This window comes from Gavialis gangeticus, unplaced genomic scaffold (genome assembly GCF_001723915.1).
Source record: "Gavialis gangeticus isolate Ggan-Ray unplaced genomic scaffold, GavGan_comp1, whole genome shotgun sequence".
Lineage (NCBI taxonomy): Eukaryota > Metazoa > Chordata > Crocodylia > Gavialidae > Gavialis > Gavialis gangeticus.
The window spans coordinates 56,421,962-56,438,538 of record NW_017728992.1 but is presented as its reverse complement, the minus strand read 5'-3'; the positions used below and the strand labels follow the sequence as shown (position 1 = coordinate 56,438,538).

The 16,577-nt window shown below is 39.9% G+C and overlaps 1 protein-coding gene across 3 annotated transcripts in view; it reads left to right on the top strand.

Annotated features, from left to right (window-relative positions):
* The first annotated feature begins 1,164 nt into the window (after positions 1-1,164).
* The window catches only part of TBC1D7 (TBC1 domain family member 7), a 42,539-nt gene continuing 27,126 nt past the window's right edge, over positions 1,165-16,577 (top strand). For 2 of the 3 annotated variants that reach the window (XM_019522776.1, XM_019522766.1), the window contains exons 1-6: positions 1,165-1,214; positions 4,714-4,833; positions 6,638-6,718; positions 10,872-11,059; positions 13,496-13,633; positions 15,653-15,798. In XM_019522776.1, coding sequence (XP_019378321.1) covers positions 4,722-4,833; positions 6,638-6,718; positions 10,872-11,059; positions 13,496-13,633; positions 15,653-15,798 — 665 coding nt within the window. In that variant the 5' untranslated portion in view covers positions 1,165-1,214; positions 4,714-4,721. Of the gene's footprint in view, positions 1,215-4,713; positions 4,834-5,691; positions 5,783-6,637; positions 6,719-10,871; positions 11,060-13,495; positions 13,634-15,652; positions 15,799-16,577 lie in introns of those variants that run through there. The other variant, XM_019522783.1, reaches the window with a different exon arrangement.

The following is a 16,577-nucleotide window of genomic DNA, read 5'->3' as shown; positions in this document are numbered from 1 at the left end:
CCCCCCCCCCAACAGTTTCTGCCTGTCTCCTGCCAGGGATAACACTTTGGAGTCCTTTGGCCCCTTTTAATGGGTCTGTGGGTTGGGGCCACCCTTAAGACTGCAATGCGAGTCCTCACGCCTCTCTGACAAGTACGGGAGAGGAACGTATAGCAGAAAACAAACAAAAAAACCACTGGAGGCCACCTGCGGCATCATTGCCTGGCCCCAATTGGGCCCCAGTCCTCCCTATACCAGGTCTTGCTCCTGTGGCCTGTGCATCTTCTCTGTCTGGGGAAACCTTCTGGCAGGGTGTGAGGAAAAGAAAAACAACAAATAGACAAACATGGAAGATATCCGATTTTAGCTGCTTTCTGAAATGAAAGCTTCCATAGTTCTACAAGGAAGCAAAATTAACCACTTGAAACCTGACACCCTGCTCCTGCCTTTGTTCAAGGTAATTTGCGTTTTCCCAGAGCAGGGAGAGGCCTCTTCACAACAGCAACTCCTGCCCAGTAGAACACGCCATCTTTCTGCTCTTCTGTGAAATATGAGGACCAGAGGGAAATAGGCTTCCACTTCGCACCCACCACCAGACAACTTTGAGGTAAAAAAAAGAAAAAAAAAAAGAAAAGGAGACTGTTCCAACTTTTCTGATCTGCATCAAATGAACTGTTGCAAAGTGAGGTATCGAGGTAAAGCAAATTTTTGTGGCAAACATCTAGTTGGGTCTAGTAGCTTTGATTGCTTTTCCAAACAGATGTTACTGCAGCTGCCAGCTCTCCTGTGCAATATGAATTTACTTTCCCCTGGAAGAACCTTGACAACCTTTGCACTCCCCCAGCCCCAAGGAAAGGTGCCAGTACCAAAAATGCAAAGAAAGGCATGTTTTTTCCCCCAATATTTTTTTTTTTTTTTTTGTGCAAACATCTAGCCAGCCTAATAAAAGTGAGTGCCTCTGCCACCGGCTCTGATCCCTCACACCGGAACCAATACTGCGCCAACTCCCCCCGCAGCACCAATTCCGCCCCGCCCTGCTGCAGCTACTCTTCTCTGCCCGCCAGGAACCTGGCGCTTCCGGTGCCGACGGAACCCGGAAGTACCCCTAAGTTCCGGTCCGCTAGTGCCGCCCTCCGCCTCTTGCCGGGGCCTGACATCTCCTTCCTCCAATGCGGAGGGAGTACCGTCGTGACGTCACGGGCCGCGACGCAGGCCCTCTGCGCCGCCTGCCCGGGGTAAGCCTTTCTTGCCGGGAGAGGGGTGATCGGATGGACGGGACGGGACGGGACGGGACGGGACGGGACGGGCGGTAGAGAGGGCAAGAAGCAGCAAGCAAAGCAGCAGATTGAAGGCATCGGAACTCATGGTAGAGGTGATATCTGTTGAGACCAATTAGGTATTTGCAAAATAATTAAAAAAAAAAAATATATATATTTTTTGCAAATGCCTGGTTGGTCTTCTAAAAGAGATCACTTCTGCCACGAGTTCTGGTTCCTTTTGCCTCTAGACCAGATACCTGAGAAGCAGCTTGGGCAGAGGAAGGGGATGGGAGTAGCACTTCCTATGGGGGGGCCTGGGGTTCATTTTATGCCAGTCCAATGCTATCAGTGGGGGCCAAAATTTGAACTTCCTGTTCAAGGCAGAATCCTCCCTCTTGTCCCTGTCCAAGTCCTGCTACAAGTACAGGGTTTTTACGGAGCCCTTGTGTGACTTTTTAATAACTTGAGATGTCGTTTACAGTTTGCTTCTCTCGTGTGTACAAGTGAAAGCCTAATGCATTTAGTTTTAACGCAACACAGCTCAAAAGTGTAGACATCAACATAACCGCCATCTTTCGTGAAACAGCGTGCAATTCAATTGTCCAACTTGTCGAAAACATTTTCCAGTTGAAATGGAAACGTTTGCCGAGTGATTTCATGAGCTGAATTTGTGATCCTTACCCTGTGCAAAGCTTACGCTATGCTAAAACAATGTAATGAATTGTGCTTAAGCTATGCATAGGATAAGGATCACAAATGCAATTCATGAAATCAGCAACTGGAAAATGTTTTCTATGAGTTGGACAATTGGATTATTTAATAATACAAATTTACTGCTATTCCTGAATTGCTTTTCAGGAGATTTAATGATATGGTTAAAAAAAACCCTTCCTTTTAAGAACAAAAATGCTTTTATCTTCCATAAAGACAGCTTGAGTTAAGATAGGATTTAATGCAGGAACCTATCTACTGGATAAAGTAACCTTTCACTAATCAATGACAGCATATAACATTTGCTGGTTGCTTGATAAGAAAATGAAGTAGTCCCGTAGTTTCATAGTTTCTAGGGTCGGAAGGGACCTGAGCAGATCATCGAGTCTGACCCCCTGCCATGGCAGGAAAGAGTACTGGGGTCAAACGACCCCAGCAAGATGTACATCTAGCCTCCATGTTTGATTATTTTGGGGGAGGAGGGTGTCATGATTCTTAAGTAAAACGAAGCCGTGCTATTGTGATAATTTATAGTTTCATAGTTGGTAGGGTTGGAAAGGACCTCAGCAGATCATCAAGTCCGATCCCCTGCCGTGGCAGGAAAGGATGCTGGGGTCAAATGACCCTGGCTAGGTGATTGTCTGTCCTCTTTTGAAGACCCCCAGGGTAGGAGCCAGCACTACTTCTCTTGGAAGTTGGTTCCAGATCCTAGCTGCCCTGACTGTGAAGTAGTGCCTCCGGATGTCTAGCTTGAATAGCTAGATTTGAATAGCACTCTTCTTTTACGAATTGTCATGCCTTTTTTTAAATCCAGGTTTCCCATTTTGTAGCATTCTGTCACTCTAGGTTTAGTTTTGTCTTTGAATGCTGCTCTAGTTAAAGTGTCACTGCCAGCTGTGATGATTTGGCACTTGTTTGTTAGCTAAATAATGGTAAATCCAAACAGTTTGGGACCTCCTTTGTTTTACAGCATCCTTCATTCCTGATTGGACTCTGGGGCACAAGTTAATAATAAATATACTGAAGGCCTGATCCTGAAATGTCTGAGCTGTGAAGAGTCCCAAATATTTGTGTGAACAGTTTGGTATTGGGCATTAAGAGGGATATCTCATCAATAGTACAAACAGTTTCTATCTGATTTTAAATCTATGCTTTGGTCAAACACAGTAAGCTCTGAACAAGTCCTTTATTGATCTTAGTCCTGCTTTTGGGTACTCAGCTGGCTCTGATTCTGCAAAGACCTGCACATGCACCTTAAGCCAGCAGTGGAATTGTTTGTGTTTCAAGTAAAGTTAAATGTGTCAAAGAAATGAAAGAGCGTAGCGGCAGCTGGAATTCTACTCTGATAGCTGCTGCTGACTGTGTTAGATGGAGTATGCTTCTCTATGCCCTCCTAGCATGGAGAAGATTAACATGTTTTTAACCTTTGCAAGGTAGGGGCCCTTCTGTATATTTGTGAATGCTTTGTTTCTCATCCTGCTTAAGTACCACATGGAGCAGCTTGATGTAATTGGACTGGCTTAGTATGTGTGCCATTCGTTCACATCCTATTCAGCAACATGCCATCTCTTAACATTTTTTTATGTTTGTGGGCTAATGATGAGGATTGTCTTTCCTGCTCCAGGTTTAGTATTTTGCAAACTAATTAGCTGAGTAAAAAATTGAGTTTAGTTGTGGTACAAATTGTCAGTGTGTCCGCTGTGTGCTATATAGGCTGTTTGTTTATTTATTCATTCATCTAAAGGCAGGTTTAACCTATTTTTTCAGTCTGGAATAACAGGGGCAAGGTTTTGGTTGATGCAGTACATCAGAACAACATGAGTATCTTACTAAAATATGCACTAGACTTGAACAACCTCCATTCATCCACCTGTTGCTCTTTCAGAGCTTAGTGCAACTGTGATTGGCTTGGCCTCACTCTGGTCTTTTCAGCTCTTATTGTATAGCGGGATGGCAAGCTTGACAGTTTTGTTTATCTGGGTGGCAGTTTAGCTTGTCCAGGTTTCCTAGTAGCCATATTTCTCTCAAACTGTGCACTATAATTCTTTTTCTTAAATTGGTTTTGTTTTCTAAAGCAATGTAAGTTGTCACAAAATAAAAATATCCAGCTTATTCTCCCTTACATCTGACTGTGTTGGACACTACCTAGTCCAGGGGTACTCAGCATTTTGGCCTCATGGGCCATATAAGTGATGTGGGGCCAGGCCACAGCACTGCACCTTCCTACTTCCTTCCCCATACACTAAGATTGGGTCCTGGGAGATTGCCATCAGCCCCTTACGATCCCTTGTGTTCTGGGATTGGGTTGGGGGGCCTGGCACCACCCTTTCCTGCCCTTTGCATGCTGGGATTGGGGCCCTGGGGTTTGGTACCACCCTCCTCTCATCTGCCACGCTGGGCTCCAATGCCCTGTCCAGCATGTGGAGCCCAGGGGTCCCCATGGCTTCAAAAATTTGCCAGCAGGTGAACAGTGTCACTGCTCCCCCATTGCCAAATTTCCAGATCCTGTGGGCTGCAGGTTGAGCAGTCCTGACCTAGTCCAAATACTTTGTTTCTGCAGTGGCATGTACCCAAATATGCTGAATAACATCCTGGATGTCTTATAAATTCAAGTAGGGTTTTTTTGTGGCAAAGGCATTTATTTTCATTACAGACAAAGGTATTTAATTTCCATTGATTTTTTCAAAGGAAGTGCACTCTAAAGCAATAAGAACACATTGTTAGATGTAAACTGTTAAACATTTTCCATTTTTTTCTCCTCCAGAATGAATCATGGCTGAAGACTCTCAGAGAAATTTCCGTTCGGTCTATTATGAAAAAGTGGGGTTCCGTGGAGTTGAAGAGAAAAAATCATTAGAAATCTTGCTGAAAGATGACCGATTGGGTAAAGTGATCTGACTCTTGTACTTTCTGGGTATAAATTTTGTAAAAAATGAGTACCTTCACTGAAGTTAATGGTAGATGTTGTGTTCAACATCTCTGATTTTTCCAGGCAATTTTTCATCAATCTCCATATCATTTACCATGGAGCTTGCAGAATCTAGAGTTGTATCTCGATATTACCGAGATAGTGGTTCTCAAACTACGATGTACGATACACACCTTTTCCTAAAATTCAGCTGCTGGGAATTGGGGTGTGCATTATAATCGAGGAAATACTTTTATGGCCGTTTTTGTGGCTTAAGAGTCTGCCAGATGAACGTGAAAGTCTGGCTAAAAACGGACGTTATTTTTTGTTGCGGTATCAGCTGTTGCGGCATCACAACTGGTCCATTTTGTTGGGTAACAAAGACGTTGCCTGTCATTCTGAAGGGTCTGGATCTTGCCGCTTTCAGAGTTTCAAGGGCCTAATCCTGCAGGACAATTTCAAATGGGGGTACTCTGGGGCATGGTAGTGCAATACCTGGGCCCGGGAAATCTCTCGATGGGGGATTCCCAGGATGTGCCTCCGCAAGCAGGCAACCTGGGCAAGATACTGTATGTCCTGGGAATACCCCTGCAAAGGAATTCTTGGGGTGTGCAGGATTGGGCCACTGAAGCCCCGGGAGCTCCTGCCTGGGATGGCTCCTACCATAAAGCCAAACAGATGTCCATAATGGAGCATGGAGGTCTGTTTGCTTGCTCTTTGGGCTGCCATAAATTTGTTGCAACTTCTATTTTCAGCCCAAAAGTGCATGTGCTGCAGGATACTTTCTCTGTCTTCCCCTAGCGGCTATCAAGGAAGGATCTGTTTTTATTAATTTTGCCTTTCAAAAACAATGTATTTTATTCAAGGGTGTGCCAGAAAAAAACAGTACATCGTTTATGGACCACTGCTTGGCTGTGACGTCATAGTAAGTCGTCTGTAGCTGGTCCTGGATTGTATCAGGCCCTGTGTACCCTGATAACATTTTCAATTGAAAGCTGGTGACAGTAATACATGTTGGGTCTATGAGACAGTTTGAGAGTTTGACTTAAAAAAAAACAAAACGTTTTGCAGCTATTGCACTGGACGATATTTTAACTTGGATAGTACTGGTTGGTTACTAAAGGTGCATCTGAGAGACTTTAAAAAACAGTTGCTATTTTACTTTAGAACCTCTTGTTTATTTCTTTTTTCTTTTCTCATTCTTTGTGCCCAAGAAGCCGAAAGTGGTTTTTTTATGAAGGTCATTTTTTCTTAAGAATTGATTGTTTCCTTCTACTAATTTGTTCTCTTCTCAAAATCACAATGCATTGTGATACGATGATGGTTATTTCTGTTCATCCTATATGTATGCTAAGCCTGTAACAGAACAGAAAGATTACTGTGCTTTTTATACCAAAAAGCTTCTTTGTAATTAGTTTTAAGGCAAAGAGAGATTTTTTTTACTTTAGGCCTAAAATGTCACAATCTTTTCTTGTTGAGATCTAGTAGATTTATAGTTTCATTATAAATCAAACTAAGAAGTTTTCAAGGAACTGTAATAGCAATTTTTGTAGCACTTCCAACTGTTCTTAACTGCAACTCAGTAATTTGTATCAATATTGTGTTGTCCTTTGTAAGTGCGATTTGCGGACAGCTATCAGCACCTAAATAATTGTCCTTTTCGTGTGAATCAATGCCCTAGAGTTCTTGATGTAAATTACTATGAGTCCTGATTGCCTTTGGTGTAAATTTTAAAATTCAGAAAGAGTTTTGAAATATGTTAGCTTTTTTTTCTTTACAGATATTGAGAAGCTCTGCACATTTAGTCAAAGATTTCCTCTTCCGTCCATGTATCGTATCCTGGTGTGGAAGGTACTTTTAGGTATGGCATATTAAAGACTACAGTCATATGTATACTAGTTGGAATATGCCTGTGGTGTATTTGTTGAATGTTAGGGTCATAGCAGTATATTGGTATACTGTCTTTAATAACCACTGCTACCAATTGTTGGTCTACTTTTGCATACAGTTAAGTTCCACATATCCAACACTTAATGTGCTTGGATGAGTTGTTGATTACTTGACTGAAGTATTTTATGCATGCATTTTGGAAAATTTCATACATACAGATTTGCAAAAATAAAATGAATTCCTCTGTTATTGTAATGGACACGATATTATTAGTGTGTGTATATTTGAAGTGCAACAGAAATAGCTGCCATCTGGGAAAGTTTTCAGTTTTATTCTTTTTAAAAAGGATGCTGTAGTTGTATAATCAAAAGTGTAAAAAAGCTGTAAAAAAGTGAAGCTTTATAATCAAAACTAATTTAAGAAGATGATGGTTAGTGTTGAACTGGCTATTTAATAGAATCTGGCCAGAGTGAGAGACTCTCTTTTAAAGTTTCATGATGAGATTTGGCTCTGATTTAGCTTCTTGTGATGGGTGGCATTTGTCATTGAAGGCAAGAATAAAATAAGGTATGTCCAGAAACTGTAAATCCACTGAATTCTACTTTCCTTGTAGTTAGAGAGTCAAATGACTAATTGAAAAAGTAATAATGGCCTTTTGGAACCACTTCTTGAGTTTACCAGATTTATAAAAGCATGAGCTAATGTAATGGGGGATGCAGGACCCAAGAATCATGATAATTTGTAGTACATGAATGGTATCCCTGGAATGCTTTTAAAATATTCATGGCCTTTTAAAGGAGTACTGCCAGTTCAAACATAAAATAATCCTTACCTAAGTCTCTAATAATGCTCTACATAATTAGAGATTATAGTTTTTTAAAAAAATGTATGATTTGAAGGAGATGATAGTATGCTCTTTCATTTCTTGAACAGCAAAGGTAGAGTTGTAAATATCATTGCTCCATCTATTCAGTTTCACATCCTGATTTATATGCATTGACACTTAGTTGTGGGTTGCAAATAATGTAACAAGAATGTTTAAAGTCCATGTAAAAGTCAAACCACTTTTATTTTTAATAGATTTAAAAAAAATATAAATGATTTAAAACATTCATGAATGTGTGTAAACATTTAACTTAGGTTTTGTAAACACATTTTTGGTGCAAGATCCTAACTCTTGTTTCTGAACTTCCTAAATTTTCTCTTTAGTAAATTGATTATACATAATGAAAGCCCAAATAACAGCAGGGCTAAGCTTTGGAAAATAAAGAATACTTAAACCCAGTTTCTTAATGTAGTGGAGATTAATCCTTTAATAATATAATGTTAACAACCAGTTTGGTAGATCTTTGACTCAAAAAGAGAACTTTGTGGAGAAGTTTCTGTACAAAGTTGTAATTCAGTTTTGAATCAACAGCATTTATTGACTGCCTTAACACACGGTGATTTGTGAACTTTGAAAATGTTTATTAGGTTGGCTCTTTCTATGTTCCTTTGTATGCTGTGTCATAACCAAGTCTGATTCTGAATGCATAGAGAATGTGAGAAACATGTTTACCAATTACATTTTAGGATCTCAGTCTGGAAACTTAAAACATGTTCATTCAAAATAAGTTCACAACCCAAAATAGGGGAAGGCACCAGTCTGTCATTCAGTGTTTACTTTGAGTATGCTGAGGTGTAAGACATAGTTGCATACAAAGAAAATTGCCTGTAATATATCCTTGAGGATTTTTCTTTTATCTTATTGTCAACATTCATGAGAAAAATGGGTGTTTAGAAGACACCTCTGGTTTGGTGATTTGAACAACAGCTCTATCTATTGCTGAAGAGAAATATTATGTCCCCTGTAAATAATTTTAATACGGCTTTCAGTGAATTCAATCTAAAATTAGATTTGAAACGTAACAAGCCTGATGCCTTCCCTGGGTATATGGTATGCTGAATATGCCCTTCTTGAGTCAAGTATGACTCATCGTAGCTAAGTGGAGTGTAGGTTGTGATAAAATGATTTATAGACTTCCTTGCATTATTTGACTCTGTCCTGGCTAGGGTCAGTGTCCTAATTTTCTGGATTTAACATACTGGTCTTAGCAGCACATACTTGCTTAATTATGATGTTAACACTATTTTTGATTCAAATTGGAAGTCAAGGTCCAGCTCTTAGAATACAGTTAGGTTTATTCTAGCTGTTTGAAGGTAAATCTCTTTCTCTTGCTTTTGAAACTCAGCCCCAGCAATTTCCTGGGTTAAAACTTGGGAACATTGTACTCCTTTAAAGGAGTGATGAAAGCAGCAGGTAACCTAACTTAAAGCTGATATTAAAGAATGTCTCTTTCTGATTTGACTATAAAAGGACTATATCTGCTCTCCTAGTGATACAAAAGTGCTATGTCACTTTTGGCATCTTGAGAATCTTCCTTCTCTTGAAGTCAGAGACAGGTTTGCTGTACACTTATTAAATGGTGTTAAGTAAGGTGCAGTCATTAAGGGGAAAGAAAGGCCTGAATGGACAGACCACTAGGGCAGTGGTGCTCAATCTTTTGCCTCTGGACCAGATGAGTAGGGCCCATCTTGGGGCAAGATGGGGATGTCTTCAGGCCAGATCAGGGCTTGGTCTCGGCACCATCCCCTCCTAGCCCCTGTACACCAAATTTGGGTCCAGGGGTGTGGCACTGCCCCCTCTTGCCCCTGCCCCCCCCCATGTGCTGGGATTGGGTCCTGGGTGGCTGGCACTACCCCTTTCTGCCCCCCAACTTGCTGGGATTAGTCCGAGGGGGCTGGCACTGTCCCCTTCTGCCCCCATCATGCCAGGATTGGGTGCTGGGGAGCTGGCACTGCTTTCTCCTGCCCCCCTCACACTGAGATTGTGGCTTGGGACCCTTACATGCTGGGAACAGGTGCCAGGCCCAGTGCACAGAGCCTGGGGCTCCCCATGGCTCTGGAGATTTGCCAGCAGGGCAACGGTGTTCTCCTACCACTAAATTTCTGGACCCGTGGGAAGCCCCATGGGCTGGATGACACTGCTGTGGGCCAGAGGTTGAGCACCCCTGCACTAGGGGAGTTCTATATCAAGCATCAGTTGCGGATGTCATAAATAGCTATTATTTGGCGGGGATGGGGGAACACAATTGATTCAGTGTAGTATTGTGGTGCGATTAACTGTAGCCTTACAAACTGGTTTGGTTGTAACCATATTGAATCAACCTCTGCTGTTGAAATTTTCTTGAACCATTGATTCAGAAGAGGGTTAATGTCAGGGGTAAGTGTGTAGAAAAGAGGGGTAAGTCTGTAGAAAAGGCTTCAGTATGGACTTGAGAGTAAATTGAAGAATAAGAAAGGTAAGTGCATCACATTTGCATTACTTGCATGTGCACATATAGCCCTGGTAATCTAAGAGGAACTGTGGAATTGGAAAAGGAATTAGTTCTGGTTTTGTACCTCTTCTCTCAAATGTATAGCAGGGCAAAGTTTTTGTTTGTAGCCTGATCGTGCTTTTGGTGAAATATTTGTATAGGAAATGCTCTAGTCTAAAATGAGACCTCACTCTTGTTTTTCTGTAGAGCCATAAATGCCTTTTTCAGTACAGAATACAATATTTACAAAGTAATCGGAGACAGATTTTTTAATATATTCACTTTTTTGATCAATATAAAGGGAAAGTTAAGTACAAATACACATGCAAATAATGCGGCATTAACAAAGGTACAGAAATATAAACTAGTGGCAATTAAAAAGGTTAGTTAAATGAGGTAACAATAAGGTAAATCAAAATAAAAAATAATTTCCCTGTCTTCCAAACATGGGGACCTCTTATTTATTCTTTGACCACCAGTAACCTGACAGGCAAAATATGTTCCACCCTCCTGTAAGGGGACTTAAAAGCAAAGATCATGCTCCTGCAGTCAGTCAATGTATTATCTTCTTTTGATCAGTATATTCCTCTTTGCTTGTCCTGTGTATTTCCACTTTATAGTTTTGTATTTTGTCCCCCTAAACCAACCAACTACAGAGCCAGGATCTAAATTCTTTGTAGGCTAAACATTAGTATGAATGGAACTAAGTTTAGTCTTTTGAGAAGGGGATTATCTGTTCTGATTTCGTCGTCTTTTTATCTCTTTTAGGGATTATTCCTCCTCATCATGAATCTCACGTCCTGGTGATGATGTACCGGAAGGAGCAATATATGGACGTGTATCATGCCCTCCAAGTAATTCGCTTCATCAGTGATTCTACCCCACAGGTGGAAGTTTTCCTTCGCATGCATCAACTAGAAGCAGGAAAGTTGCCTCGAAATCCAGCATTTCCTCTGGTCAGTTGCTTCCTTTGGCTGCTACAATGTTCTTTTACAGTAAAAGGAACCCTTGAACTGAAGCCCTGAAAACAAATCGTAGCATGGAAGATGCGCCCTGATAAATAAATTAAAATGAATATAGAACAGGAGAATATGGATGTTACGTACGAAGGGTTAATAAAACTGTGCATTAGTTCATCTTCGGCAAATACTTGTATAAGTTTTTATGCCTTAAAATCTTTTCTGTATCCTTTTTTTTTCCCTCTGGGCTAATAGCCTTTTATATTTGCTCTTCCTTCTCCCCCCTCCTGGCATTTACTTTCTATCTACAGAACATTAGTAACAATAATGACATAAGAACCTATTTGCTGCAGTAAGATCAAATGTCCTCTGTCATAGGTCAGAGGTAATAAAAGCCGTGTCCTAAAATAATTTGTTTTTTAATCCAGAATGAAGGTTACCAATCTGGCAGTTTTGTAAATTTGAGCTGTGTGTTAGATTTTATTCAAGTGCACAAGTCTGGTGCATTAACTGTATTGCGGTCATAGCAGTGATGGTAATCTAGACATATCTACAGTTTGGTGACATGACAGCATGCTATTTAATTGAAAAGAGAAGAGTACATGTTTCATGTCCATGTGCCTGCAGGGGAGTGCTTGACCATTAATGTTGGAAGTCCTGCTGTCTCTAAACAGAATTTTGGGTTGGAAAGAGTGACAGGTGTCTGCGTAACTGATCTCAATTACTCTGCTGATGACAATTACATTGATATTAAAATCAACTCTGATTTGTGAGATGGCAGTCTTCAAATATATTACATGTATTTGTTGTAGGAATTTGCATACGTGGGATGTAAACCTAAATAATAATAGTATCATTTTCCATGTACACTAGTTCATTTCCCAGTTCATCCATTCTGTTTTCTGTTTCTTTTACCTTCCGGTTCCCAAGAGCCTTACTGTTTCCTAAGAGAAATATGTTGGAGGTTAATGTTATTATGGAAAGCTTAGTTGTTGTTCTGCCCCACTGGTAGAGTGGCATGTTGTAGAAGCGGGGAGAGACATTTGTACTTCTACAGTTTGGGTGTGGCTATTGAACCCAGCATATTCCCTGTAGGAAAACTCTGTAAATTTAGTGATGTTAATGTGGTAACCAACACCTTGTTTCTTCATCCTGTGCAAGTATGGCTTCCAGAGGAGTTGTGCTGTCATTGCCTCTCTGAACCAGAGCAACACACATTCTCCTGATGGTGTTCACGGTGGAAAACGCATATTGGTGTAGTTCATGCTAACCAGGTCAAAATTAAATCCTGGGGATATTTACCCTTGAGGTTTGCCAGGGTGTTATGCTTCATAGAATATCACTTCCCCTGTTGTACCTTTTTTCAATCCAGTCAATTCTTTCGAACTTGTGTAGCTGGAAGTTTAATGCTTGTGCTGAAGAGGCCCTGTGGAGTTAGTGGGAGGAAAAACATGATGTTGTGATGGTTAACCTTTTTTCCTAACAAACTGGGCCATTTTAGTGAGTTTCTCTGATTTTATGCCTTCTAAAAGCAGAGGGTATGATGTATAGAATAGGTCTATTCTGTAGTCCTTGCTATGTCCACAGTATAATGTAGAAATACAACACTTGTTTTAAGCCAGCAGCTGAGGTATTTAGCCTAGTTTGCAGGAAGGTTTTGTGTCCTGGGCTGGAAGTTGTATTACAGCTACATTGCTGCTGGCACCTGAACTAACTAGTTTAAATGAGTAGGTCTGTGTGTGCTATCTTTCAGTCAAACCAGTGACTGTCATATAGGTGTATCTGGAGTGACGGTGGCAGGATAGTGTACCGTTTAGGGAAAGGAATGGTATGTGAATCTCATGTAAAAGTTGTACTTCAGGAAGAAAATGCCTTGACTCCTGGAAGGTAAGTTTGCTTGCACCCAGGCAATTAGATAAAAGGCCATTTTTCTCTCTTTTTTTAAAACCAAATCGTTTTTTACACATGAGCATCTGGTGTTTTATAAACTGTCAAGGAGTGTTGTGTGTGAATGGAAAAAAAATGGCCTCTGCTTTTTCATGGGAGGTTGCAGATCATTAATACTGACTCACTTGAGACTACCAAGAACACTACACTTCTCTTACACAGCAAAATTAGAGAGCTCTAGTTCTATTTCACAATAACTATTTAGAATAGAATTCAGGTTTTCTAATCCAAACTTTGATTAATGCTTTTGACTGAAAGTACAAACAATCCACTTTCATGCATTTGGTTTTTACAGGTAATACAACGATGCGGTTTTTGCCAAGTTCTGTAATTATGGATGTCAGCACATCCATAACCCACGTTCTATTTACATATGTGTCTCCTGGTTCATTTATCCAAGCAACTGGGTAAAAGACTATAACGGTAATTCAAATTGGACAGCCTAACAATTTTGTAGATAATAATTTTTCTGCTCTTCTTTTCTAGGAAGCAGAAGATGAAGTGTTTCTTGCTATTGCGAAAGCCATGGAGGAAATGGTGGAGGATCCTATTGACTGCTATTGGCTTGTCAACTGTTTTGTGAATCAGTTACATAACAAGTACAAAGATTCATTGCAACAATTGGTAAGAAAACTGTTTTGCGAAAAGAGGGATTACGCAGAGCGAATGGAGATGTAGCAGTAGTATCCAGACACTAGCACAAGGGTCTGTGAGTTAATAGATCTGGATTTTGTTCTTGTACTAGCTACTTTGGTACTAGAGCTCTCTAGTTGTGCTGTATACATTTCCTTCTAAGACCCAAATTATATGACATTTGAAACTGCTCTTGTTCCCTGAAACAGATGATTTGCTTATGTTTTTTTTTTAGTGTTTAGACATTTAAATTTGAAACAGAGAAATGCATAGGTTCAAGCACAGACCAAGATGATTGATCACAGTGTATCATGAACAGTGATGCTTTAATGTTTGTACCCAAGCTTAATTGCCAGTCCTTACACCAGTGGTTACCCTGAAAACATTTTTGATTTTAAGCAGTAGATGCTGTTTTTTTACTGTGGTACATTGTAGGTTGTTTGTTAGGGTGTCTTATGGCTGTGTTGTATGAGAGGATGTGGATGCTGCTTTGGACACGTTATTGGTCTAATGATTGCCTGCAAGAGCCAGGCGATTGGATTCAGTGCCTCAGGAGGCCCCTTCCAGTCCTCTATTTCAATTTAAAAAAGCTGTCACAATCCTAACACCATTTTGACAATTTTCCGATACTTTTTAGATCACTTGTAGACCTGCTTAAATGGCTGTCTCTTTGCTGCCTATATCCTTTTCAGCTGATAATCAGATAACATGTTCTGAGGTTGCCATATAACAGGAGTTGGGTGTTTTATTCTTTAGGAAAATAATAACTTTTAAATCTTACTCTAATAAAAAGACAAGTAGATCATGAATTTTGTTGTCAGTGAACACTTGTAAGTTCTTGTAACCATATAAAGTTCTGAAAAGATTTCTGTTTTAAAAAAAGCCTCTTGATAAAATTGGCTTTGGTTTTAAGTTGCCAGTACTCATAAGAAAAAAAATGCATATCTGTATTTTTCCCCTAATTTTTCAAATGTCATGACAGGATAAAAAACCTGTTCTTAACCCATGTCCACTGATATTAACACATAGTGGAGGGTCTGATCTGCAGTTTTGAAGTTGGTGAGTATCGATGCAGATTCTAAATACAGATACATATTGCTGTTATCTTATAAAACTTAGAAAGCAGGTTTACAAAGATATTTCTCTGTCACCAGAGTTAATGAAGTCAACTGTATCACTTGCTGTAACTCTTTAAAATGGTGTCTATGCCCCCCAAAGAAATGGTGCTTTGGCATTGTTCTCATTAGTAAAAGAAGTTGCATTCCTCTGTTCCATGTTTTCTGTAATGGTTTGTCATTCCACCAGATACCTGGATTGAAGAATACAGACAAAAGCAATCCTTCCCCTTCCCACTCCTTTTAGTAAATGAAGAAATTAACAATTTTTTTCAGGTGTGTGGTAATGTATAGTGTAGATTTTGAATTTGTGAAAGTATGTATTGGGATAAATTGGAATATAAATACATGATAATTGTTTAAATTGTCATCTTTTTTCCGTGCTGTTCTGTTGGCCATTTTAAAACACTCTAGAGGGTTTTTTTTTTAGGAATAAAATGGTACATAGGTTTTAATAAATTGCAACGGGATTTACTTTGAGAATTGATTTTTTTTCTCTTTTTCCTGTGTTTACGTTTTGTTTTCGTGATGTACAAAAAGGGAACCAGGTTTGAGACTGACTAAACTTATTTTTACCTATGATGATGGCAGCAATTAGGGCAGTTTTAATCCTCTGCATCACCTGAAGCTTTCTTACTCATTCCTGTGGAAGGGAATGCTACATTAGTTAGGTATCCCTGTAGAGGTTGTTGCTTCTGCAAGCTGGGAGGGAGTTATTTAGCAAAATATTCCCTTAAGTAAGTCACAAAGTTCAACCATGCTTAAAGTTTGTAAAATTAACATTGCAATTTTATTATCTAACAACACTGATTGTTAGCATTTACTTCCTGTATGTAGGTTCAACTCTGGCTTATGCTTCATATATTTAAAACTGCTTTCTCTCTTCCTTCTACAGCCAAAAGTTCTCGAACAGTATTTGAACCTTGAAGACAGCAGACTCCTGATGCATCTGAAGACATGCTCCACAATGAGCAAGCTTCCCTATAATCTTTGGTTTAAGAAGTGTTTTGCCGGCTGTTTACCAGATTCCAGTTTACAGAGGCAAGTACTTTCGCTGTGTTTACAGCTGTTGGAGATTTCAATTTGTATAGAAGTGAGGCCAATGGAGTACCTTAAAGAAGGCGTTTTTGAGAGAAAAATATTTTTCTTCACTGCAGTAAGATTTTAATGTTAATTGTGAGTGTGGTATTCTTACTTGTTTACCTGGAACTCAGTCCATTTTAGGAAAGGGAATAAGGCTACATTTTTAAATGTTGTTTGTTGTAAAGAAAGGGTAGCTCTTTAGAGAAAAATACCTGAAACTTTAAAGTGCAAGGCTGCTCAAGTCCTGTCATGTCAAGATCAGTTAGTTTAGGCTGTATACATTTCTGTACTGGCTAGGGAGAATCTTTGAATGAAAACAGGAAGGGCTTTTTGTAAAGCCGAAGAAGTTTACAAGAAACCTACCATATATACCTGAATTTAAGACATCTTTCAGTTTAATACAGTGTCCCAATAATTAGAGTCAATACATGGAAATGTTATAAATCTGTTGTAATTTTCCATGTATAGAATCTAAGTATTGGAGGGTCATCTTAAATTCATCCCCCACGCTGCTGCAGTGGGGGAGTCGAGTGGTCTGACCCCCACCCTTTGTCTTCTGCTTTCTGTCCTCCCCACCACTTCACCCCACTGCGGTGCCTGCCACTTGCCCCCATGTGCCTGCATAGTTTGCAGCCCTTCTGTTTCTGTGTCTGTATTATTATTAGTTGTCTGCTCACAATTTATTTTTGATTTTTAGGAACACTGAGGCATAGCAAGTATTGAGCAACTTTTCCTTT